The 25,759-nt window shown below is 39.8% G+C and overlaps 1 protein-coding gene across 8 annotated transcripts in view; it reads left to right on the forward strand.

The window, feature by feature from the left end:
* Nucleotides 1-13,233, forward strand: part of LOC139763619 (arylsulfatase B) — a 196,253-nt gene extending 183,020 nt beyond the window's left edge. For all 8 annotated transcript variants that reach the window (XM_071689845.1, XM_071689849.1, XM_071689847.1 and 5 more), the window contains 2 exons: nucleotides 7,585-7,769; nucleotides 11,667-13,233. In XM_071689845.1, coding sequence (XP_071545946.1) covers nucleotides 7,585-7,769; nucleotides 11,667-11,945 — 464 coding nt within the window. In that variant the 3' untranslated portion in view covers nucleotides 11,946-13,233. The remainder of the gene's footprint in view (nucleotides 1-7,584; nucleotides 7,770-11,666) is intronic.
* Nucleotides 13,234-25,759: the final 12,526 nt, after the last annotated feature.

The following is a 25,759-nucleotide window of genomic DNA, read 5'->3' on the forward strand; positions in this document are numbered from 1 at the left end:
GTAAACTAGTCTGAGGGCCGTGGTGATTTCAAATGCCCTCTCGTAATTTTGTCTGGACTAAAGGAGGTGCCAAACCATCAGTTGCTAGAAATTTGGTGATGTACCTGTAATACAACAGGCTTTTTAACGGAAAATAATTAGAAAAGCAATTATGGTAAAAGATTTTTGAGCAACGAAAGAGAGCGAAAGTCAATTGCTTTCGTCATGATTTTATCCCTTTTTCCACCATAAAATGTATATAATTTTAGCACAAATATTACATTTTAATGAATGTATTATATCAAGTACAGTATGTATTGAATATCATTGTAATATAACAGTATTATAACTGAAAAATATTAGAAAAATGAGTAACATTTCTTGAACATCAGAAAGTTGGGTAAGGTCTTTTGTTTTTGTCATGTATTTTATCCTATTTCACTTTGAAATACATCACTTTTCAGCAAAACTACTATATATTTTTGAGAATAGATTCATTAAGGTACAGTTAAGGTAAAATATACTTGTGATATAACAGTTTTTAACTGAAAACAATTAAGAAAATATACCATCTCGCTCATACAGCAGGGCCCTGATCACGAAGGCTTTGCCTTTGCATTTGTCCTGTCTAAGCAGCCTTTGATATTACCGCACATTGAAATTGTGTTTATCCTCTTATTGTTTTGCGTCTTATTTTCCAGAAATATGACTAGTTTGTATATAATACAGTGTTTTTTTTTTTTTTATACTTTGTCGCTGTCTCCCGCGTTTGCGAGGACAGACGAAAGAAATGGCCCAACCCCCCCCCATACACATGTATATACATACGTTCACACACGCAAATATACATACCTACACAGCTTTCCATGGTTTACCCCAGACGCTTCACATGCCTTGATTCAATCCATTGACAGCACGTCAACCCCGGTATACCACATCGCTCCAATTCACTCTATTCCTTGCCCTCCTTTCACCCTCCTGCATGTTCAGGCCCCGATCACACAAAATCTTTTTCACTCCATCTTTCCACCTCCAATTTGGTCTCCCTCTTCTCCTTGCTCCCTCCACCTCCGACACATATATCCTCTTGGTCAATCTTTCCTCACTCATCCTCTCCATGTGCCCAAACCACTTCAAAACACCCTCTTCTGCTCTCTCAACCACGCTCTTTTTATTTCCACACATCTCTCTTACCCTTACGTTACTCACTCGATCAAACCACCTAACACCACACATTGTCCTCAAACATCTCATTTCCAGCACATCCATCCTCCCGCGCACAACTCTATCCATAGCCCACGCCTCGCAACCATACAACATTGTTGGAACCACTATTCCTTCAAACATACCCATTTTTGCTTTCCGAGATAATGTTCTCGACTTCCACACATTCTTCAAGGCCCCCAGAATTTTCGCCCCCTCCCCCACCCTATGATCCGCTTCTGCTTCCATGGTTCCATCCGCTGCCAGATCCACTCCCAGATATCTAAAACATTTCACTTCCTCCAGTTTTCCTCCATTCAAACTCACCTCCCAATTGACTTGATCCTCAACCCTACTGTACCTAATAACCTTGCTCTTATTTACATTTACTCTTAACTTTCTTCTTCCACACACTTTACCAAACTCAGTCACCAGCTTCTGCAGTTTCTCACATGAATCAGCCACCAGCGCTGTATCATCAGCGAACAACAACTGACTCACTTCTCAAGCTCTCTCATCCCCAACAGACTTCATACTTGCCCCTCTTTCCAAAACTCTTGCATTTACCTCCCTAACAACCCCATCCATAAACAAATTAAACAACCATGGAGACATCACACACCCTGCCGCAAACCTACATTCACTGAGAACCAATCATTTTCCTCTCTTCCCACACGTACACATGCCTTACATCCTCGATAAAAACTTTTCACTGCTTCTAACAACTTTCCTCCCACACCATATATTCTTAATACCTTCCACAGAGCATCTCTATCAACTCTATCATATGCCTTCTCCAGATCCATAAATGCTACATACAAATCCATTTGCTTTTCTAAGTATTTCTCACATACATTCTTCAAAGCAAACACCTGATCCACACATCCTCTACCACTTCTGAAACCACACTGCTCTTCCCCAATCTGATGCTCTGTACATGCCTTCACCCTCTCAATCAATACCCTCCCATATAATTTACCAGGAATACTCAACAAACTTATACCTCTGTAATTTGAGCACTCACTCATATCCCCTTTGCCTTTGTACAATGGCACTATGCACGCATTCCGCCAATCCTCAGGCACCTCACCATGAGTCATACATACATTAAATAACCTTACCAACCAGTCAACAATACAGTCACCCCCTTTTTTAATAAATTCCACTGCAATACCATCCAAACCTGCTGCCTTGCCGGCTTTCATCTTCCGCAAAGCTTTCACTACCTCTTCTCTGTGTACCAAATCATTTTCCCTAACCCTCTCACTCTGCACACCACCTCGACCAAAACACCCTATATCTGCCACTCTATCATCAAACACATTCAACAAAACTTCAAAATACTCACTCCATCTCCTTCTCACATCACCACTACTTGTTATCACCTCCCCATTTGCGCCCTTCACTGAAGTTCCCATTTGCTCCCTTGTCTTACGCACTTTATTTACCTCCTTCCAGAACATCTTTTTATTCTCCCTAAAATTTAATGATACTCTCTCACCCCAACTCTCATTTGCCCTTTTTTTTTACCTCTTGCACCTTTCTCTTGACCTCCTGTCTCTTTCTTTTATACATCTCCCACTCAATTGCATTTTTTCCCTGCAAAAATCGTCCAAATGCCTCTCTCTTCTCTTTCACTAATACTCTTACTTCTTCATCCCACCACTCACTACCCTTTCTAATCAACCCACCTCCCACTCTTCTCATGCCACAAGCATCTTTTGCGCAATCCATCACTGATTCCCTAAATACATCCCATTCCTCCCCCACTCCCCTTGCTTCCATTGTTCTCACCTTTTTCCATTCTGTACTCAGTCTCTCCTGGTACTTCCTCACACAGGTCTCCTTCTCAAGCTCACTTACTCTCACCACCCTCTTCACCCCAACATTCACTCTTCTTTTCTGAAAAGAAGTGTTACGGTGCTTTTAATTTACAAGTATTTTTTTTTTTTGAAAATACATATATCAGACATCAAACAAATACCAATACGGGTATTTGTGTAACTCTCCAGCCAGAAAACACCAAACATGCTCGACTCATCTTCAGCTTGGATTCAAGAAGAAACAAGTTCGCAGCATAGTTCAAGCTCCAAATGATTGAATATGCTGAACAGACAAACAACTGTGCAGCATCAAAGTAATTTATGGCATCCAAAAGAATTTTTAGGGACAGGTGCACAGTTTCAGCCTATGCCAAAAAACAAATGTGCTGACAGAGGAAAGTGTAACACGTGGCCACAGTTGGAAGTTACAGTGGCAAAGTATGTCATTGGAAACCAACAGAATGGATATGGTGTTTTCTGAGGATCAATTCAAATCTTTGCCTTGAAACTAGGAAAGAAATTAAGCATCACAGATTTTAAACTTAGCCATGGTTGGTGCACAAGATTTACACAAAGAAATTATTTTGTACTGAGGAGAAAAAAATATCACGTCTTCCACAAGAACTTGATGACAATATAATTGGATTTCATAGGTTCATAATCAAACACAGGAATATGAATGCATAGAGACTCATGTAATGGAAACATGGACAAAATGCTCATGAATTATATGTTAATTAGTCAAACAGTGAATAAAGTATACGTTTCAATAACTTCTTCTTTACAGTGTTACTGCTGGGATTAGGAAGGAAAACAAAGATATACCTGGGATTCCTGGTGGATATATGTCTTGTCCAACCACTGGATGTTCCCATAAGCAAACCATTCAAAGATGCAATGAGAGTGGAACAACTGGATGACGGAAGGAGATAAGATATACACAATGGGAGGCAACATCCAAGCTCCATCATTGGTAACATTATGTGAATGAATTGTAGAGGCCTCGGATACAATCAGACCAAAACTTGTGGTGAAATCTTTTAAGGAATGTGGGATTTCAAATGTTCTTGATGGAACAAAAGATGACTTGTGGGATTATGAGGTTAATAACATCATGATAGAGGATGAAGATATTGATGATCCTATGGCTGATGATGGTGTTGATCCATATGACGATGCTGTTCAAGGAGAGGACTGGGAGGAGCTGTTTGGTGCTGAAGATGATGACAAAGAAAATTATTTTGATGGATTTTAGTGAAAATATTTAGAAATATGGTATCTTAGTTTTCTTTTGGTTCATATTTAATCAACAAAAATTGATATTTCAAATTTAATGAACAAAAATTTATGCATTTATAAATAAACTTTTGAAATATCTGAGGAAGTGAAGTGTTTTAGATATGTGGGAGTGGACTTAGCAGCGAGTCACAGGGTGGGGGAGGGAGAAAAGGTTCTGGGAGCAATGAAGAATGTGTGAACGAGAGAACATTATCTCGGAGAGCAAAAATTGGTATGTTTGAAGGAATAGTAGTTCCAACAGTATTGTATTGTTGCAAAGCATATGCATACATACTTTCCTTCATCACCCTGCCCCACAGGAAACAGCATCACTGCCCCCTGCTTCAGCGAGGTAGCCAAGAAAACATACAAAAAAAGGCCACATTCGTTCACGCTCAGTCTCTAGCTGTCATATGTAATGCAACAAAACCACAGCTCCCTATCCACAGGTCCCATAAACCTTTCCATGGTTTACCCCAAACGCTTCACATGCCCTAGTTCAATCCATTGACGGCACATCATTCCAATTTACTCTATTCCTTGACTGCCTCTCACCCACCTGTTTGTTCAGGCAATCACTTAAAATCTTTTTAACTCCATCCTTCCACCTCCAATTTGATGTCCTGTCTCTCTTTGTTCCCTCCACCTCTGACACATGTATCCTCTTTGGCAATTTTTCCTCACTCATTCTCTCCATATGTCCATATCATTACAGCACACCGTCTTCTGCTCTTTCAACCACACTCTTTTTATTTCCACACATCTCTCTTACCCTTTCATTACTTACTCAATCAAACCACCTCACACCACATATTGTCCTCAAACATTTCGTTTTTAACACATCCACCTTCCTCCTCACACCTACCTAAAGCCCATGCCTCACAACTACATAACATTTTTGGAACTGCTATTCCTTCAGACATACCCATTTTTGCTCTCCCAGATAACATGCTCTCCTTTCACACGTTCTTCATCGCTCCCAGAACCTTCACACCCTCCTCCATGCTGTGACTCACTTTCGCTTCCATGGTTCCTTCTGCTGCTAAGTCCACTCCCAGATATCTAAAACACTTCACTTCCTCCGATTTTTCTCCATACAAACTTTCATTGCAATTTACTTGTCCCTCAATCCTACTGAACTTACTAACCTTGCTCTTACTCACATTTTCTCTCAACTTTCTCCTCCACACACTTTTTCAAACTCAGTCACCAACTTACGCAGTTTCTCACACAAATCAGCCACTAGAGCTGTATCATTGGCAAACAACAACTGACTCACTTCCCTGGCCCTCTCATCCCCAATAGACTGCATACAGGTTAAAGAACCATGGTGACATCACGCACCCCTGCTGCAAACAAACATTCACCAACATCCTCTCTGCCTTACATCCTTGGTAAAACCTTTTCACTGCTTATACCAACTTACCTTCCACACCATATGCTCTTAAAACCTTCCACAAAGCATCTGTATCATCCCTATCATATGCCTTCTCCAGATCCATAAATGCTACATACAAATCCATCTGTTTGTCTAAGTATTTCTCAAATACATTCTTCAAAGCAAACACCTGATCCACACATCTTCTACCACTTCTGAAGCCACACTGCTCTATACATGCTTTCACCCTCTCAATCAATGCCCTCCCATATAATTTCTTAGGAATACTCAACAAACCTATGCATCTGTAGTTTGAAAACTCACCTTCACCCCCTTTGCCTTAGTAGAATGGCACTATGCATGCATTCTGCCAATCCTCAAGCACTTCACCATGGTCCATGCAACCATTGAACATCCTTACCAACCAATCAACAACAGAGCCTCCCACTTTTTTGATAAATTCCATTTCAATACCATCCAAACCCGAAAAGCTTTCACTACCTCTTCTCTCTTAACCAAACCATTCTCCATGACCCTTTCACTCCGCACACCACCCCAACCAAAACACACCATATCTACCACTCTATCATCAAACACACTTAACAGACCTTCAAAATTCTCACTCCATCTCCTCACTTCATCAATACCTGTTATTATCTCCCCATTTGCTCCCTTCACCGATGTTCTCATTTGTTCTCTTGTCTTATGCACTTTATATACCTCCTTCCAAAACATCATTTTATTCTCTCTAAAGTTTAATTATGCTCTTTCAACCCAGCTCTCATATGCCCTCTTTTTTAACCCTTGCACCTTTCACTTGACCTGCTACTGCTTTCTTTTATATATCTCCCAGTCATTTGCTCTACTTCCCTGCAAGTATCATCCAAATGCCTCTCTTTTCTCTGTCACTAACAGCCTTACCTCTTCATCCTACCATTCACTACCCTTTCTAATCTGACCACCTCCTACTTTCCTCATGCCACATGCATCTTTTGCACAAGCCAACACTGCTTCCCTAAATACATCCCATTCCTCACCCACTCCACTCATGTCATTTGATCTCTCCTTTTGCCTTTCTACACTCAATCTCTCCTGGTACTTCCTCACACAAGTCTCCTTTCCAAGCTCATTTACACACCACTTTCTTCTCCCCAACATTCTTCTTTTTTTGAAAACCTCTACAAATCTTCATCTTCGCCTCCACAAAATAGTGATCAGACATCCATCCAGCTGCCCCTCTCAGCACATTAACATCCAAAAGTCTCTCTTTTACACACCTATAACTAAACATGTAATCCAGTAATGCCCTTTGACCATCTCTCCTACTCACATTCCTATACTTATATCTCTCTTTTTAAACCAGGTGTTCCTAATCACCAGTCTTTTTCCAACACACAAATCCACAAGTTCTCCACCATTTCCAACACTGAATGCCCCATGTACACCAATTATACCCTCAACTGCCACATTACTCACCTTCATGTTTAAATCACCCATTACTATAACCCAGTCTCGTGCATCAAAGCTGCTAACACACTCACTCAGCTGCTCCCAAAACACTTGCCTCTCATGATCTTTCTTCTCATGACAAGGTGCATAGGCACCATTAACCACACATCTCTCCCCATCTACTTTCAGTTTTACCCACATCAATCTAGCATTTACTTTCTTGCACTCTATTTCATACTCCCACAACTCCTGCTTCAGGAGTAGTGCTATACCTTCCTTAGATATTGAGATGGAACTATATTGGATGTACTTTTGCTACATTGTAAAAATTATATGTTTTCCCTTTTACATATTTTTTGATGGTTTTACTGTAAATAGTTACATGCATAATGCTCAGAGAGAGGTTCAGAAAATCTCATCACTTGAGGAAGCCAACTTAATGAAGCAGCAGTATCAGTTTCATGTCTTTTGCAGATCCTCAATCCTTTGGCCACCATTGGGACGGTTGGTTTGGGCCATCTGGCCGTAATGAGACAGCGCCAGAAACTGACTTGGATGTAATACTGAAGCAAGTCCTCAATTCTAGAGTTGCCAAGTCTGTTACAGCTCTGAACCCCAAGGTTTATGAAAACATGACATCTCTCAGAAAGAAAGCAGAGGTTAGTGTAGAAAAAAATTTATTTCATTATATTTTAAAGATAAATTTCTTAATTATACCAAAAATCTGTACTGAGATTAGCTTGTAAATATGATTCTGTACTAGGGAATATCCTATAAATGCAAAAAGAAATTTTAGATTTCATTTGACATGATTAACGCATTAACACGTTAATATTATTATGTAACCCTAGTACCCCTTTTTTGGAGCTTCAGCAGTTCTTAGGCTGTGCTTCATATGAGAGCAGGGTACAGTAGCTTTGTTTGGGGCAAGAAGCTTCTTTACATTGGTATACTTTTTTCCACTTGCTGACAGTGATTCAGCATCATTGAAGGTGCCTTTTTGCTGTTGGTGTTATCACCTGCTGGTGAAGTCTGCTTACACATGCACAGGCTAAGTGATTAAGGGGTAAGAGTTGCAGAAGATGATGTAGAGATATTTGAGTAACTGAAGGACGAGTTCAAAAGTGTTTTCACTGTGAAAAATTCAGTAGCCACAACACCAGTGAGGTGGAATGGGGAGATCTTAGAACTCATTGAAATAACTAGAAAAATCTGGATAGAATACAAAAGGATTTTCACCCATATAAGATTAAATTTCTCTAAATGCACTGAATATGTATGCTGATGCATTTGACAAACCTGTGAAATCCTGTTCAAGATGTCACAGGAGAAAGGTAAAGTGCCAAGGGGAATGACAAAGAGCAAACTTCATATTTATGTTTGAGAAGACTAAGAGGATGTTCAGAACTTCATACCAGTATCTCCAATGAGCATGGTCTGTAAAGTACTGAGAAAGGTAATAAGAGAGCAAATGAATAACTACTTGCAAAGGAAAACTACTTATGTGATCAATAATATAGCATCAGCAAAAGATCACGTGTAATAAACCTTTTAGATATCTATGAGAGAGTGAGCTCCTCTTGAGATTATAGAGAAGGCTGGGTGGATTGTCTGTATCTGGACTGCCAGAAAATATTTGACACTTTGCCACATGGGAGGTTGGTTAAGCGTTAGGTCTTCAGGCAGGAAGTGGGAGACTACTCTGATGGACAGAAAATTATCTCATTGGAAGGAAAAGGAGATGAATATCAGTGGAGCCTTCTCATATTGGATGGAGGGTACTCTTTTGCGACCATTGCTGTCTTTGATCTATGTGAAGGACTTGCCAAAAGGATTAGCCTTCTGCCTAAATATGTTTGCAAATGATTCCAGGGTAATAAGGGAGGGATAAAGTGAGGAGGATTGCTTTAGTTCAGCCTACAAGGGGATCTAGGTAAACACCAGTTTGTTTGATATATGGCTGTTGAAATTTGACATGAAATATTTAAAGTAATGAGGATGGGACATAATGAAATAAGGCTTCAGAGTGAATGTTATCTACCAGGAATCTGTGTGAAAGGAACAGTAGTTGACATCATTCCTCAACTGTTACAAGAGTTCTACCTTAGGAAATAGTAAAGGAGACAATTGTCTGCTAGTAAATATTAGCATTGCATTCAAATATGTATATGGATAAGGAAATACTCAGCAAGTTTTCCTTATCCAGCATCAGGCCAGCACTACAATATGCTTCTATGTTTGGTCACTGCACCTAAAGGAGCACATGATCTGATAGAGAAGATTCAGAGAATTTTAAGAGCTGAGTTATGGGGAAAGGTCAGAGACTTTAACATTCCCACCTTAGAAGAGAGAGGTGTGAGGGGATGATCTGATAGAGAAGATTCAGAGAATTTTAAGAGCTGAGTTATAGGGAAAGGTCAGAGACTTTAACATTCCCACCTTAGAAGAGAGAGGAGTGAGGGGAGACTCGATAACAACCCTGAAGTTTATAAAACAGAAGGACGATACAGACAGTGAACAGTCTTTCAAGTGATGTAGGGATAAAGCAAGCAGAGGACACAACATGAGATTAAACAAGGAACTTGGAAAGAAGTACTCTTATGGTATGAGAGTGGTAGATAAATGGAATAATATGGCTGGGGATATGGTTAATGCAGATAGCATACATAAATTCAAGATGTATGATAGCTGAGAATGTTTAAAAGATGGGGCCCCATGGGTTTAAAAACTCCCTACCTGGACAGTAAAAATAGGTAATTACACACTCTCACAAACGCACATCAATGTACAAGGGGATATATACAAACTTCATGGTTGATGTTTGATGAAGCTCAATCCACATAAATGTAAAGTAATGAAGACTGTTACACTGAAAGATTCCCTTAGCAGGTTATAAAGTGTTGAGATGTGAATGTATAGAGAGAGATAAGGGTAGATAAGCAGTAAGTGTTTGGTGTCTTAACTGTGGTAGATGCATCATGGGGCTGAGGGGTTTTAAAAGTATGTTGAATTGTTGCTTGCTTTGTCATTGGGATAAATGATGTCTAGAGCATAGATAGGTAAGTGTAGCTGATGTATGTATGGGGAGCATGGTTTTAGATGAGTGTATATCTGTAAAAGTGACACTTCAGACTGAGTTGGGAGAATAATGTTTAGTGCCTGCTGGGTCCTTTCTCTATGTATATGTTTTTTCATTGTTTTTTTTGGGGGTGTTGGGGAGGATCTGTGAGTCTAGGTTGCTGAATTGTCAGGTAAGGGTAAGCTTTTTATTTCTGTTTGGGGTTGAAGATTATGTATAGAGTGGTTTAAATGAGGTCTTTAGTGCTGTTGTTGGAAAATGAGTGCCAAGCATGTTGAAGTGGGATTGTATCTAGAGAGGATCTTTATTTCATTGTGTATACATTTGTGGTGGCTAGGCTCTTAGTGATTTTTCTAGGTGCACTGTTTTCATACTTTGCGGTTTTGTTATATTTGCTTTTGAGAGGATGGATGAATAGGCAGTTACTTTTAGGGTGAAACATGAATTATTTGTGAAAGATATTGAGTTCTTTTTCTTGTTCAAATCTGGTACCAATTAGTGTTCTGATGGCACTGAAATTATATGCTGCTTTTTTGTTGTTTTCCTCTGGGAAATGAGTATCATGTTTCATTTAAAGGGAGTTATGGTCCATTCAAGGAAACTGGAGGGAGTAGGTTGGATTCATATCTCTCTGGGGTTAAAAAGGTAATTGATGATTTCTGTGAAGATGCAGACAATGTCTTATGGGCAAACCATTGTTCCAGTTGTGTGATTGACTGCTGGATGGTTGTTGTTGCTACCGTGGTGTCAAGGTGCTGTGATGAGATTGAAAGGTTTGGATATGGGAATATGGGAGGACCTTCATATTTGGGTTTGCTGGAGAAAATGGGAGATCATGTAGGAAGAGACTGAGGACCCTCTTCAAGAAAGAGCTTCTTTGGGACCTCCATTATAGAGCCAAAGGATTTTAGAGATAAACTTTTGTGAGTGACTCTTATATGGCAGCTGGCTACAGTGTCAGCCAACCACTTTTTTCATCTTTGTGGAGGGTGGTGTCAAGTATATTTAGTGTGAAGATATGTCAGGAGATAATGTCAAGTGCTTTGTTGATATTTTTTGTCATATGCATTGTTTGAGACAGGAGTTATGGTTGACTGAAGCCATCTAGGATGTGTTTTATGAGGTCTGTGATGGTGGAATGGTTGGTTCTAAGGCCAAGTTGTGCATGTACGAGTTGGATATGTGCTTAATTCAGTTGTGGATCAATTTATCAGAGTTTTAATACCTGAGACAAAAGGTGGTAGGAGGAAGGGTATTTAGGTGGTTTAAGGGGTTTTAGGATTGGTATTAGTTGGGCAAATTTCCATATGTTAGGGATTTTGTTGTACAGGAAGGAGTGGCTGAGAATATTTGAAAGTGCTTAGATTGCTTACATATAATAATACCTCTCTTTATCATGTAAAGTATAAATAGATTTCTTCATTTGTAATATTTTGACATGGAAATAGTAATTTGTTTGAAATCTGATTGTTTGCAGGTAAGTTGTGGTTTGATTCCAGAAAATGCTACAGCATCTTGTGATTCTGAGGAATCACCTTGCTTGTTCCACATTCCTACTGACCCTTGTGAATACAAAGATGTAGCTGCAACTTACCCAGATGTTTTAGCTTTAATGAAGATCAAACTTAGGCGGTACAATGCAACTGCTGTTCCACCACGTAACAAACCCTGGGATCCCACTGCCAATCCAAAATACTGGGGCTACGCTTGGACAAATTGGAAGGATTTTCCCTCTCCTGTTATAGTGGACTCGTAGAGGAGTTATCTGTAAGGATCAGATGATGAGTAGAATAATGCACAGAACAGTTGAAACGCCTTTTGATTTCTCTATGTTTTCCTTTATTCATATTACAATTTTCATGACTGTATACTAAGGCAAGCTTGATTTTATTTAGACTATTATTATGTAATTACCGTGTTTTCATAAGACTGACGGCATTATTATCATTGATATTATCTATCTATCCATCTATATCTCTGATGCCCATTTCCTACCTGAAAGGGTTAATCACAGCAAAATAGTCTCCATAACTGGTAAAGTCCTGTGCCACTTCTTAGCCTTTAGTGCTTCACCCTTAACTGGCCACTGGCAGAGGGTAACTCTAGGATAGTGCTTTTAGAGTCTCCTACCTAATGTTCCTCCTGACTACTTTTATGTATTTTGTCTGCCTAATGTTCCTGTCTGCTACTCCTACCCAATGTTTCTGTCTAATGCTCCTGTTTAATGTTCCTAATTCCTGCTTCTGTCTATTGCTCCTGTCATTTTGCCAAAAGGCAGGGCCATCCCACAGGATTCACTGCAGGAGAATCTATTTACAGAGAATGAGTAGTGATAATTAAGTGTTGTCAAGTGTTATGTGACAAGGAAAGATTGTATGTTCTTGGACAGAATGCTAACAGTCCATGTGAGGTTGAGGCAGAAAGAAAAGATAACTACCTGGGTCAGAAGAGTTACATGCAAAGTAATAGTTATCATTTAACTGAAATATATCACAGATTACAGGATTTGACATTTATTTAGTCTTGTGAGTCAGATATCAATATAGAGAATATTGAATTCACTATTGCATTTTCATAAAAGGGCACAATCTAGATTAATCTCTTTATATGTACTTCCCTATCATAGATATTTTTATGGAGCATAAAGAGCATTATGTTTAATGGTGACATTGAATACTTTTTAACACCAACTGGAGGACTTCATATTAATTTATTTTGCACATATATCATGGTGCAAAATTAATGCATGGAAAGTTCTGTAGTTAGTGTAGTCACCTGTGTGCTTTGTCCTATATTCTTGCTGTAATTATGTTGTAGACACATGTAAATGTTTTACAAGATGTTTACCTAAACTAGCCCACATAAAAGGGAAAGAACTATGAATATTAGATGTAGTAGGATGAAAATTCTTAAGAACATGACAGTATTTTCAACAAGTTTATGATTAGTTTTAGTCAAAGTTAGAAGTTTTATATCTGTAGTTGAAACTATTTTTGTAACTGTTCTTTATTTCACCATGAAAATAGAAAAGTTTCTTAGATGCACAGGTAGTATATGTCTTCCTTACCAGAATGTCATGTTACTTGTAGACCTATGTTTCTTTCAATGGAAAATTTCATATTCAGTACATAGCAGGATAGCTGTTGCAACAAATAACATTTCAATATGAGCACATCTCACTGCCGTCAGTGGCACATGACAGACCTGCATGTTGGAGTGGCCATTTTGATCATCACACATGCATAGGCCACCTGGGATCATACCTGCATAGGTTCAAACCCCAATTTTGACAGCCAGTCCTTAGTCCACCCATCTACTTGTCCTCCCTTAGGACTGGTTGATAAAATAGGTACCTGACGCATGCTATGGTGTGTGTGTGTGTGTGTGTTCACACACACACCATACATATGTACAAGAGTAAGAGACAGGTCATCACTAGTGTAAAACTCTATTCCTGTAACACACAAATAGTGTGGCTGATGACGTTTTTTCATTGCCTTCAGTCACTCATGAATTTTTTTTTTTTCTAAGTCTGCTACATATTAAATGTTACCTTTACATGAACAAAAAAAGTAAAGTAAAGGTTTCTCTCACTTTAGTGGATATTTTGCTAACTATTAAACACTGAACACCCATTCAGTTATTTAGTGCACACTGCATAATATGCTGAAAAATTTTTTCATACTTCGCTGTTTCCCATGTTAGCATGTTAGTGCCAGGAACAGACAAAGAAAGACCTCATTCATTCATGTCCATTCTTTAGCTGTCATGTGTAATGCACCAAAACTGCTCCCTTCAGACCTTTGTATGGTTTTCCCTGGCTGCTTTATATGCACTGGTTCAGTCCATTGACAGAATGTTGGCCCCTATATACCAAATCACTCCAGTTCACTCAATCCCATGCATGGGTTTTACTTACCTGTATGCTTAGGCCTGGGGCACTGAAAATCTTTTTCACTCCATCTTTCCACCTCCAATATGGCCTTTCCCTTTTCTCCTTGTTCCCTCCTCTTCTTACATATAACAGATTAGTCAGCCCCTCATTACTCATACTCTTCATATATCCAAACCACATCCATGCACTCTCTTCAGCTGTCTCAACTCTACTTTTCATATTACCATACCTCTCTCGTACCCTTTTATTACCTACTTAACAAAAAGCACCTCACACACATATTGTCCTTGAATATTCTATTTCTTATGGTTCAACCCCCTCCAGCCATTCCCATCTGTAGCCCATGCCTCTCATCCATAGAACATAGTTAGAACTACTATACCTTCAAACACACCCATTTTTGCCCTCCCAGATAATGACCTCTATTCCCACACATTCCCCAGTGCTTCCAGAACCTTCATACATCACTCACCAAAGATTCGCTTTTGTTTCCATTTCCATGTTCACCAGAAGGTATCTAAAACACTCCACACAGTAAAATACCCCTCTATCATTATTCCATCTTAAAACCCAAGAGGCCTCTGAACACTTAAATCTTTATTCTTTTGTTTTAAACAGACATCCTATAAACACCCTGAAATCACAGAGTCAAACTCACTTCAATAGTACAACTGAATCAAAAAACTGTCTTCTTCAAGAAAATATGACTGCATCCAGAACTCCAAGCATCACACCATTCAGATGACCATTACTGCTCAGTACATGCCCAGCCATTTCGGCAATGCATTTGATACACACATCATTCACGTAACATGTAAGTTACATTGACAATAAGATTACAGCATAACACATAAACAGTTAATCTATACCGTAGTATACTGTGGAAATTATATGGGCTCCCACTACTCGTCAAAGAACTTTTGTGAACCTTAGAAAAGGCATAGCAAAGCACTCCAGATAGTAATATACTGGAGCAAATCCATCAACTTCATGAAAGCCAAAACAGAAATTCTTCTCTGAAGGGTACTGAGTTTATAGCTCCAGCCCAACAACATTCCTTACACCCCTCCCGCTTCTTGCTTAACCTCACTCCTACAGAGTTAAACAAAAATTGGACCACAAAGCAACTCACATACAATACAACCATGTACATACATACACAAACACGTTGCAACCCTTGCAACACTTTCATGTGAAATTAGTTTACTAAGCTAGATTCCACTCTGGCCACCATCCACTCCTCTACCAAATATCAGCACAAGCTCAGCCATCTCATAAACCCACTGCCCACACTCCCATGCCAACAAACACATGGTATCATTGCTGGTGCTTGCCCTTCCTTTACCCAGCACTGATAGATCTTCAAATCTCTTGTGCAGATCTCCAGTTGCAAGTGGTACAGGTTGACTGATACCTAAGGTTCATCAGCTTGGTAAACATGCAAAGTTGGGACAACAACAACAGTGGCAAGCTCTTTTGTAGTGTGGCCTAGAATAAGGACTTTTCAATCCTGTTTCCTCATTCTCAGTGTTTCCTGTGGGTAACTAAAGTTCACCAATATTCCCCAGAAGACAGAAAGCCACCATTTAGGTGTGTTATTGCTTCTACTCCACGTTACATGACAGTTTTTATTCCAGCCTCTTGAAACATAGGGTTGTGTGGATTATTAAAGACTTCATTTCTAGCTGACAAAATGTATGAAGATTATCAGAATGTTTTCCTTCACAAAGCTATGTATTTTATAAAAGAATTCTTACATTCACCCCTCCCCTCCACATGGATTCCATCCCCAAAAATCAATGAAAAACAATAAAACAAATACCATGTTCTTACATAACTATAAGTGTTCAAAACATGAATAAGAAAACTATACACAGTACAGGTACACCACCGATTTTCTGGCACTGTTGGTTCCAAAGCCTTGCTGGATTAACCATTTTGCCGGACAAACCGTGGTCACTTAATAATAATTCATCAACACACCTCTAACCCACTAATTATACATCTCCCTTGTGTCTAAAGTATACCATGTGTCTGAAGTATTCATCTGCATTATACGCCTGCTCAGGACTGAGTTGCTCATCAGCTACAAGTTGTGCAAATTCGTCCACATACTCAACAGCTCCTTCATGGTTTGCAGACTGCTTTTCTCCTTACATTTTGTTCATGGAAATTCCATGATGCTGCTTGAATCTTTGAAGCCATCCTTCATTATAGTCACACTCATGTTGTAATTTAAGTGTGTTATGGAACAACTTAGCCTGGTCCATTATCGTGCTACTTTACAAGTCCAAACCATCACTTTGATGCTGTCGAAACCCTTCCATCATCACTCAATCGTGCCCCGTACTCTTACCATCTTTCATAGTTTTTCTAATGGTCATTTGCTTCTTGGAATCGCTGTCTGCATAGAATTTCAATATTTTCTTCTTTTGCTTCTTTATATCATAAACGGTTGATGAACCAATACTGTAGATGTCACACAGCTTATGCAACGAAACACCACAGTCCATTTTTTCAACTTTTAATTTATTTTGGATCGATATGGACTGATGTTTACGTTTGACACCATGACGGACACTCTCATATGTCTTAGAAGCCATAGCTAGGTTTGAATTTAAGCAAAATAAGCTAAGAATCTCACAGATTTGTGGTATCACCACCAGTAAGTGCAGTGTAAAGAATGTAAATAAGTGCGCCCTACACACAGTGCCACAAGTGGCTGACCCGTTAATTAGTCTGGTGGCTGTGGTAATTTCAAGTTCTCTCACATAATCTTGTCTGGACTAAAGGAGGTGCTGAACCATCAGTTTCTGGAAATTCAGTGATGTGCCTTTACCAGCACCAAACAGATCAAGATGAGATGATGGCATAAACCAATATAAGCAAGTATTTGAAACTTATTCTGGAACAAAACAAGAAACCACAGTAATATAACGACCAGAGCTATACTACCTTCACTAACTCATCAAACAGTTGGAACCTCTTAGCCAAAAAACCATTAAGAAAATTGCAGGGAGACTCAGGGTAGAGCATTTGTGAGAATAAGCAACACATGTGATAACAAAAATTTATCTAGCAAAAGAAAGAAATATTCCCAAGTGAGAACGAAACAAGAAAAATACTCAAGTGGGAACTAAACAAGAAATTGAAAGAAATGACTAAGGAACAAAATTACAAAAGTCAGTGGGAGATGAGGTAAATACTACAGAAATCCAGGGAAGATACTGTGCATAAATATACAAAGGCAAATCAGCAAAAATCTACAAAAACTCATGGAGATCTCATCTAAGAATTTACAAAACTTTATAGCAAAGTATTCTGGACTAAAAGTAAAGTCACTTGGTAAATTTACTAGTAATATGACAGAAAGTTGGTGAAAAGAAAAAGTGAGAAAAGATCAGACTGGGAACAATGTTAAACATTCTAAGTGAATAGAGTTAAAATCAATTAAGTTGTAGAAGTGTAGTAAAATACATACATGCATCATAAAAATGAAGGAAAACAGATGATGAAGTTGTCGCATTGACTGTTAGCATATTACAGTGAATAGCCCAGTCATGAACACAGTAAACATCGATTCATATAGATCATGAAAAATGAAACTAAAAGTTTTATTATTTATTTATTTTGCTTTGTCGCTGTCTCCCGCGTTAGCGAGGTAGCGCAAGAAAACAGACGAAAGAATGGCCCAACCCACCCACATACACATGTATATACATACACGTCCACACGCGCAAATATACATACGTATACATCTCAATGTACACGTATATATACACACACAGACATATACATATATACACGTGTACATAATTCATACAATCTGCCTTTATTTATTCCCATCGCCACCTTGCAACATATGGAATAACAACCCCCTCCCCCCCTCATGTGTGCGAGGTAGCGCTAGGAAAAGACAACAAAGGCCACATTCGTTCACACTCAGTCTCTAGCTGTCATGTAATAATGCACCGAAACCACAGCTCCCTTTCCACATCCAGGCCCCACAGAACTTTCCATGGTTTACCCAAGACGCTTCACATGCCCTGGTTCAATCCATTGACAGCACGTCGACCCCGGTATACCACATCGTTCCAATTCACTCTATTCCTTGCATGCCTTTCACCCTCCTGCTTGTTCAGGCCCTGATCACTCAAAGTCTTTTTCACTCCATCTTTCTACCTCCAATTTGGTCTCCCACTTCTCCTCGTTCCCTCCACCTCTGACACATATATCCTCTTGGTCAATCTTTCCTCACTCATTCTCTCCATGTGACCAAACCATTTCAAAACACCCTCATCTGCTCTCTCAACCACACTCTTTTTGTTTCCACGCATCTCTCTTACCCTGACATTACTTACTCGATCAAACTACCTCACACCACACATTGTCCTCAAACATCTCATTTCCAGCACATCCACCCTCCTGTGCACAACTCTATCCATAGCCCACACCTCGCAGCCATACATCATTGTTGGAACCACTATTCCTTCAAACATACCCATTTTTGCTTTCCGAGATAATGTTCTCGACTTCCAAACATTCTTCAAGGCTCCCAGAATTTTCGCTCCCTCCCCCACCCTATGATTCACTTCCGCTTTCATGGTTCCATCCGCTGCCAAATCCACTCCCAGATATCTAAAACACTTTACTTCCTCCAGTTTTTCTCCAATCAAACTTACCTCCCAAATGATTTGACCCTCAACCCTACTGTACCTAATAACCTTGCTCTTATTCACATTTACTCTTAACTTTCTTCTTTCACACACTTTACCAAACTCAGTCACCAGCTTCTGCAGTTTCTCACATGAATCAGCCACCAGCGCTGTATCATCAGCGAACAACAACTGACTCACTTCCCAAGCTCTCTCATCCACAACAGACTGCATACTTGCCCCTCTTTCCAAAACTCTTGCATTCACCTCCCTAACAACCCCATCCATAAACAAATTAAACAACCATGGAGACATCACACACCCCTGCCGCAAACCTACATTCACTGAGAACCAATCACTTTCCTCTTTTCCTACACGTACATATGCCTTACATCCTCGATAAAAACTTTTCACTGCTTCTAACAACTTGCCTCCTACACCATATATTCTTAATACCTTCCACAGAGCATCTCTATCAACTCTATCATATGCCTTCTCCAGATCCATAAATGCTACGTACAAATCCATTCGCTTTTCTAAGTGTATCTCACATACATTCTTCAAAGCAAAAACTAAAATGATTTAATGAAATATTAATAGTCGAAGAGACACTGAATGGCTGAGATAACCCTGAAGTGATTGTTGTATTATCTGGTGATTTATTTATGTATTTATTATACTTTGTCACTGTCTTCCACGTTAGCAGAGTAGCACAAGGAAACAGACAAAAGAATGGCCTAACCCACCCACATACAAATGTATATACATACATGTCCACACACGCTCATATTATTATTATTATTATACTTTGTCGCTGTCTCCCGCGTTTGCGAGGTAGCGCAAGGAAACAGACGAAAGAAATGGCCCAACCCCCCCCATACACATGTATATACATACGTCCACACACGCAAATATACATACCTACACAGCTTTCCATAGCTTACCCCAGACGCTTCACATGCCTTGATTCAATCCACTGACAGCACGTCAACCCCGGTATACCACATCGCTCCAATTCACTCTATTCCTTGCCCTCCTTTCACCCTCCTGCATGTTCAGGCCCCGATCACACAAAATCTTTTTCACTCCATCTTTCCACCTCCAATTTGGTCTCCCTCTTCTCCTTGTTCCCTCCACCTCCGACACATATATCCTCTTGGTCAATCTTTCCTCACTCATCCTCTCCATGTGCCCAAACCACTTCAAAACACCCTCTTCTGCTCTCTCAACCACGCTCTTTTTATTTCCACACATCTCTCTTACCCTTACGTTACTCACTCGATCAAACCACCTCACACCACACATTGTCCTCAAACATCTCATTTCCAGCACATCCATCCTCCTGCGCACAACTCTATCCATAGCCCACGCCTCGCAACCATACAACATTGTTGGAACCACTATTCCTTCAAACATACCCATTTTTGCTTTCCGAGATAATGTTCTCGACTTCCACACATTCTTCAAGGCCCCCAGAATTTTCGCCCCCTCCCCCACCCTATGATCCACTTCCGCTTCCATGGTTCCATCCGCTGCCAGATCCACTCCCAGATATCTAAAACACTTCACTTCCTCCAGTTTTTCTCCATTCAAACACACGCTCATATACATACTTATACATTTCAACCTATACATACATATACATACACAGACATATACACATATACATATGTACGCAATTCATACTTGCTGCCTGTATTCATTCCCGTCACCACCCCGCCACACATGAAATGGCAACCCCTTCTCCCCCGCATGAGCACAAGGTAGTGCTGGTAAAAGACAACAAAAGGACACATTCGTTCACACTCAGTCTCTAGCTGTCATGTATAATGCACCGAAACCACAGCTCCCTTTCCACATCCAGGCCACACAAAACTTTCCATGGTTTACCCCAGACGCTTAACATGCCCTGGTTCAATCCATTGACAGCACGTTGACCCCGGTATACCACATTGTTCCAATTCACTCTATTCTTTGCACACCTTTCACCCTCCTGCATGTTCAGGCCCCGATCGCTCAAAATCTTTTTCACTCCATCTTTCCACCTCCAATTTGGTTTCCCACTTCTCCTCGTTCCCTCCACCTCTGACACATATATCCTCTTTGTCAATCTTTCCTACTCCTTCTCTCCATGTGACCAAACCATTTCAAAACACCCTCTTCTACTCTCTCAACCACACTCTTTTTAATACCACACATCTCTCTTACCCTGACATTACTTACTCGATCAAACCACCTCACACCACATATTGTCCTCAAACATATCATTTCCAACACATCCACTCTCCTCCACACAACTCTATCCATAGCCCACGCCTAGCAACCATACAACATTGTTGGAACCTCTATTCCTTCAGACATACCCATTTTTGCTTTCCGAGATAATGTTCTTGCCTTCCACACATTTTTCAACACTCCCAGCATTTTCACCCCTTCCCTCACCCTGTGACTCACTTCTGCTTCCATGGTTCCATCTGCTGCCAAATCCACTCCCAGATATCTAAAACACCTCACTTCCTCCAGTTTTTCTCCATTCAAACTTACCTCCCAATTGACTTGTCCCTCAACCCTACTGTACCTAATAACCTTGCTCTTATTCACATTTACTCTCAGCTTTCTTCTTTCACACACTTTACCAAACTCAGTCACCAGCTTCTGCAGTTTCTCACCTGAATCAACCACCATTGCTGTATCATCAGCGAACAACAACTGACTCCCTTCCCAAGCTGTCTCATCCAAAACAGACTGCATACTTGCCCCTCTTTCCAAAACTCTTGCATTTACCTCCCTAACAACCCCATCCATAAACAAATTAAACAACCATGGAGACATCACATACCCCTGCCACAAACCAACATTCACTGAGAACCAATCACTCTCCTCTCTTCCTACACGTACACAAGCCTTACATCCTCGATAAAAACTTTTCACTGCTTCTAGCAACTTGCCTCCCGCACCATATATTCTTAATACCTTCCACTGAGCATCTCTATCAACTCTATCATATGCTTTCTCCAGATCCATAAATGATGCATGCAAATCCTCTCAAATTTCTCACATACATTCTTCAAAGCAAACACCTGATCCACACATCCTCTACCACTTTTGAAACACACTGTTCTTCCCCAATCTGATGCTCTGTATATGCTTTCACCCTCTCAATCAATACCCTCCCATATAATTTCCCAGTAATACTCAACAAACTTATACCTCTGTAATTTAAGCACTCACATTTATCCTCTTTGCATTTGTAGAATAGCATTATGCATGCATTCCGCCAATCTTCAGGCCCCTCACCATGAGTTGTACATGCATTTAATATCCTTACCAACCAGTCAACAACACAGTCACCCCCTTTTTTAATATATTCCACTACAATACCATCCAAACCTGCTCCCTTGCCGGCTGTCATCTTCCGCAAAGCTTTTACTACCTCTTCTCTGTTACCAAATCCTCCTCCCTAACCCTCTCACTCTTTCCATTCTGCACTCAGCCTATCCTGGTACTTCCTCACACGAGTCTCCTTCCCAAGCTTACTTACTCTCACCGCTCTCTTCACCCCAACATTCTTCTTTTCTGAAAACCTCTGCAAATCTTCACCTTTGCCTCCACAAGATAATGATCAGACATCCCTCCAGTTGCACCTCTCTGCACATTAACATCCAAAAGTCTCTCTTTCACATGCCTATTAATTAACATGTAATCAAATAACACTCTTTGGCCATCTCTCCTACTTACATACATATACTTATTTATATCTCTCTTTAAACCAGGTATTCCCAATCACCAGTCCTTTTTCAGCACACAAATCTACAAGCTCCTCACCATTTCCATTTACAACACTGAACACCCCATGTACACCAATTATTCCCTCAACTGCCACATTACTCACCTTTGCATTTAAATCACTATAACCCGGTCTCGTGCATCAAAACCACTGACACACTCACCCAGCTGCTCCCAAAACACTTGCTTCTCATGATCTTTCTTCTCATGCCCAGGTGCATAGGCACCAATAATCACCCATCTCTCTTCATCCACTTTCAGTTTTACCCATATCAATCTAGAGTTTACTTTCTTACACTCTCTCACATACTCCTACCACTCCTGTTTCACTAGTGCTACTCCTTCCCTTGCTCTTGGCCTCTCACCAACCCCTGACTTACTCTTAAAACATTCCCAAACCACTCTTCCCCTTTACCCTTGAGCTTTGTTTTACTCAGAGCCAAAACATCCAGGTTCCTTTCCTGAAACATATCTGGTAATGTGAATATTTATATTGTTAAATGGAAGGAAAGAGGCTCAGAATAATGATTCTGGAACATAAGGAATTTAAACAACATACCAAGATGGCAGACCTCTTTTCAAATCATGTGGCACTGTTCTCTGACTTAGAAGTTGAAACAACAAACTTGTTGATAATAAAATCATGGAAATGACTTCAGCACATAACTTGAAAAATGGTGAGATTAACATGAGGCAGTAATTGAAAATATAAGTAGATCCAGTAATAATTTCCAGTTTGAAAAAACAGAATGAAATGTGATTAGAGTATTCAGATTGCATGTACAAGCTGGAATGATGTCTTCAAATACAATACAGAATTTTTTTTTTAGAATCAATCCAAAAAGATCAATGCATTGATATTAGTCAAAAGAAAAATAGCCCATAGAATGATACAACACATGGAAAAGAACCCAAAGAGTGTTATTTTCAAGTATGAGCAAAGAAAAGAGAAAGAAATCTTAGAATTGACCCCTTTTAAGTGAGTAGTGTATGAAAGTGATCCCAAGAAAATATGCATGTTATCAGTACAAATCAGTATTCAACATAAAAAAGAGAGAATTTAAATGATGAATGTTTGAAATTTATGATGAAAGTGCAAATATAGAGGGAACAGTAAGAAAGGGAAGGTAAGGTTTGATAAAAGATATCACAAAGGAAAGAAGCTTTTAGATGTGCAGTGGTGAAGATATGGACAGCACTCTAGCTAGCCAGCATTTGCATGGGACAGGAGAACACAGAACGAGTATAGCAGAATAAGCAAGAAGGATCAAGAAACTTTGATAAGAATATTGTGGACAAAGTAGATAAAATCCAAAAGTTTTCCATAAATTCATCAGGAGTCGGCTGACAGTTAAGGTGCAGCTAATCAGGCCAAGGGATTCATGGGGAAAATTACAGAGCATTGCATAGGGATATGTGAGGAGCTCATTAACAAGTTCAAAAATGTTTTCACTTTGGAAGATGCTATAGGCACAACACCAGTAAAATGGAATGGTAAGGAGCTTTGAAATCAATGAAATAATTAGATAAGATGTCATCAGAATACTAAAAGAACACCAATATAAGGCTCATAGTCCTGATGAAATTCTCCACGTAAGCTAAAGGTGTGTGCAGATATGCTAGATAAACTGCTGGAATTATTTTTCCATGATGTCACTGGGTAGAGGCAAAGTGCCAAGGGAATGGAAGAGGGCTATGTCAAACCTACTTATAAGAAAGGAGGCTGGAAACAGACACTGAACTACAGACCAGTCATACTAGCAAGTGTGGCGTGTAAGGTTTTGAAAAAGATTGTTAGAAAGGAAATGGATGACTTTCTTTGGAGGAGAAATTTCCGTAAGAGAAAGACAGTATGATTTTAGGGAAAGAAATTCATTTGTAACTAACCTCTTAGAGTTCTATGAGAGTGAGCTCAGTCCTGGACAAGAGAGAAAACTAGGTGGACTGTATGAACCTGGACTGTCAGGAAGCATTTGTCACTGTACTGCATGGCAGCCTGATTAAGAAACAGGAGGATCACAAGGCAGGAATAATGGAGAAACTCCTTCAGTGCAAAGTAGATCATCTAATTGGGAGGAAAGAAAGGACACATTTTAGAGAAGTCTTTTCCAGATGTTTTGAGGTGAGGAGCAGTGTCCTAGGGTTTGGTTCTGGGACCACTAATCTTAATCTATATTAATGACTTGCCTAAAGGTATGGAATCCTACCTGGGTAAGTTTGCAAATGATACAAAGGTCATGAGAGAAGTGAAAAGCAAGGAGGATTGTATCAGCTTATAAGAGAACCTAAACAGACTCCAAAGTTGGTTTGAGTCGTGGTAGATGAAATTCAACCAAAGCAAATGTAAAGTAATGATGAGACAAAGCAGAAGATGACCTTAGTATGATTGTTACCTTGCAGGAAACAAGCTTCAGTAGTCTATGCATAAGAAGGACTTGAGAGTCAACATCATCCTAACCTGTCACCAGAGTCCCATGATAGGAGAATAGCGAGGGAGACAAGTGTCTTATGGTGAATGTCAGGATAGCTTTCAAGTGTATGGATAAGGAAATATTTAACAAACTATTCATATCCTACTGAAGGTCAAAACTAGAATATGCTTCTCAGATTTGGTCATCACACCTAATGAAGTACAGAGCTCAAAGAGAAGGTCCAGAGGTGGAAGTAGCACTCGTAGAGGAACTATGTAAAGGACTTGGAGTATCAGTTGTGGAGGCACCCCATGAACCAGGACTTGGAGTGGTACTTGTAGAGACACTGAATGAAGAAGGACTGACAGTGGCAACTGTAGAGGTACTGGATGAAGGAGAACTAGGAGTGGCCATTGTGGAGGCATTAGATGAACAAGGACAGAGGAAGGTACTTGTGGAGGCACTGGGTGAACATGGATTAGGAGTAGTATTCCAAAGATATCACTGAAGGAAGACAAGAAAAGAGACAGAAGTGGAAGAGGACAAATGTCATGCCTATCTTTATGAAGGGAGATTGGAAAGTTGCCCGAACTACTAACCACTTCTTGAAAATGCATGTCTGCACAATACTGGAAAAGGCAATAAAAAAAACTATTAAAGACGAGTGTGTCTGTAAGAACAGGTGCTCGAAAAGAAAGTAGAAATGTAAAAGGATGACTTTTAGGGAAGTATATATTACCGAAGTGAGAGAACATAGGCTCAGGGAAAGGATAGACAGCATTATAACGTCTAAGAATTCTATGAGAGAAAGACTCCGATTTAC

Source organism: Panulirus ornatus, chromosome 47 (genome assembly GCF_036320965.1).
Source record: "Panulirus ornatus isolate Po-2019 chromosome 47, ASM3632096v1, whole genome shotgun sequence".
Classification (NCBI taxonomy): Eukaryota; Metazoa; Arthropoda; class Malacostraca; order Decapoda; family Palinuridae; genus Panulirus; species Panulirus ornatus.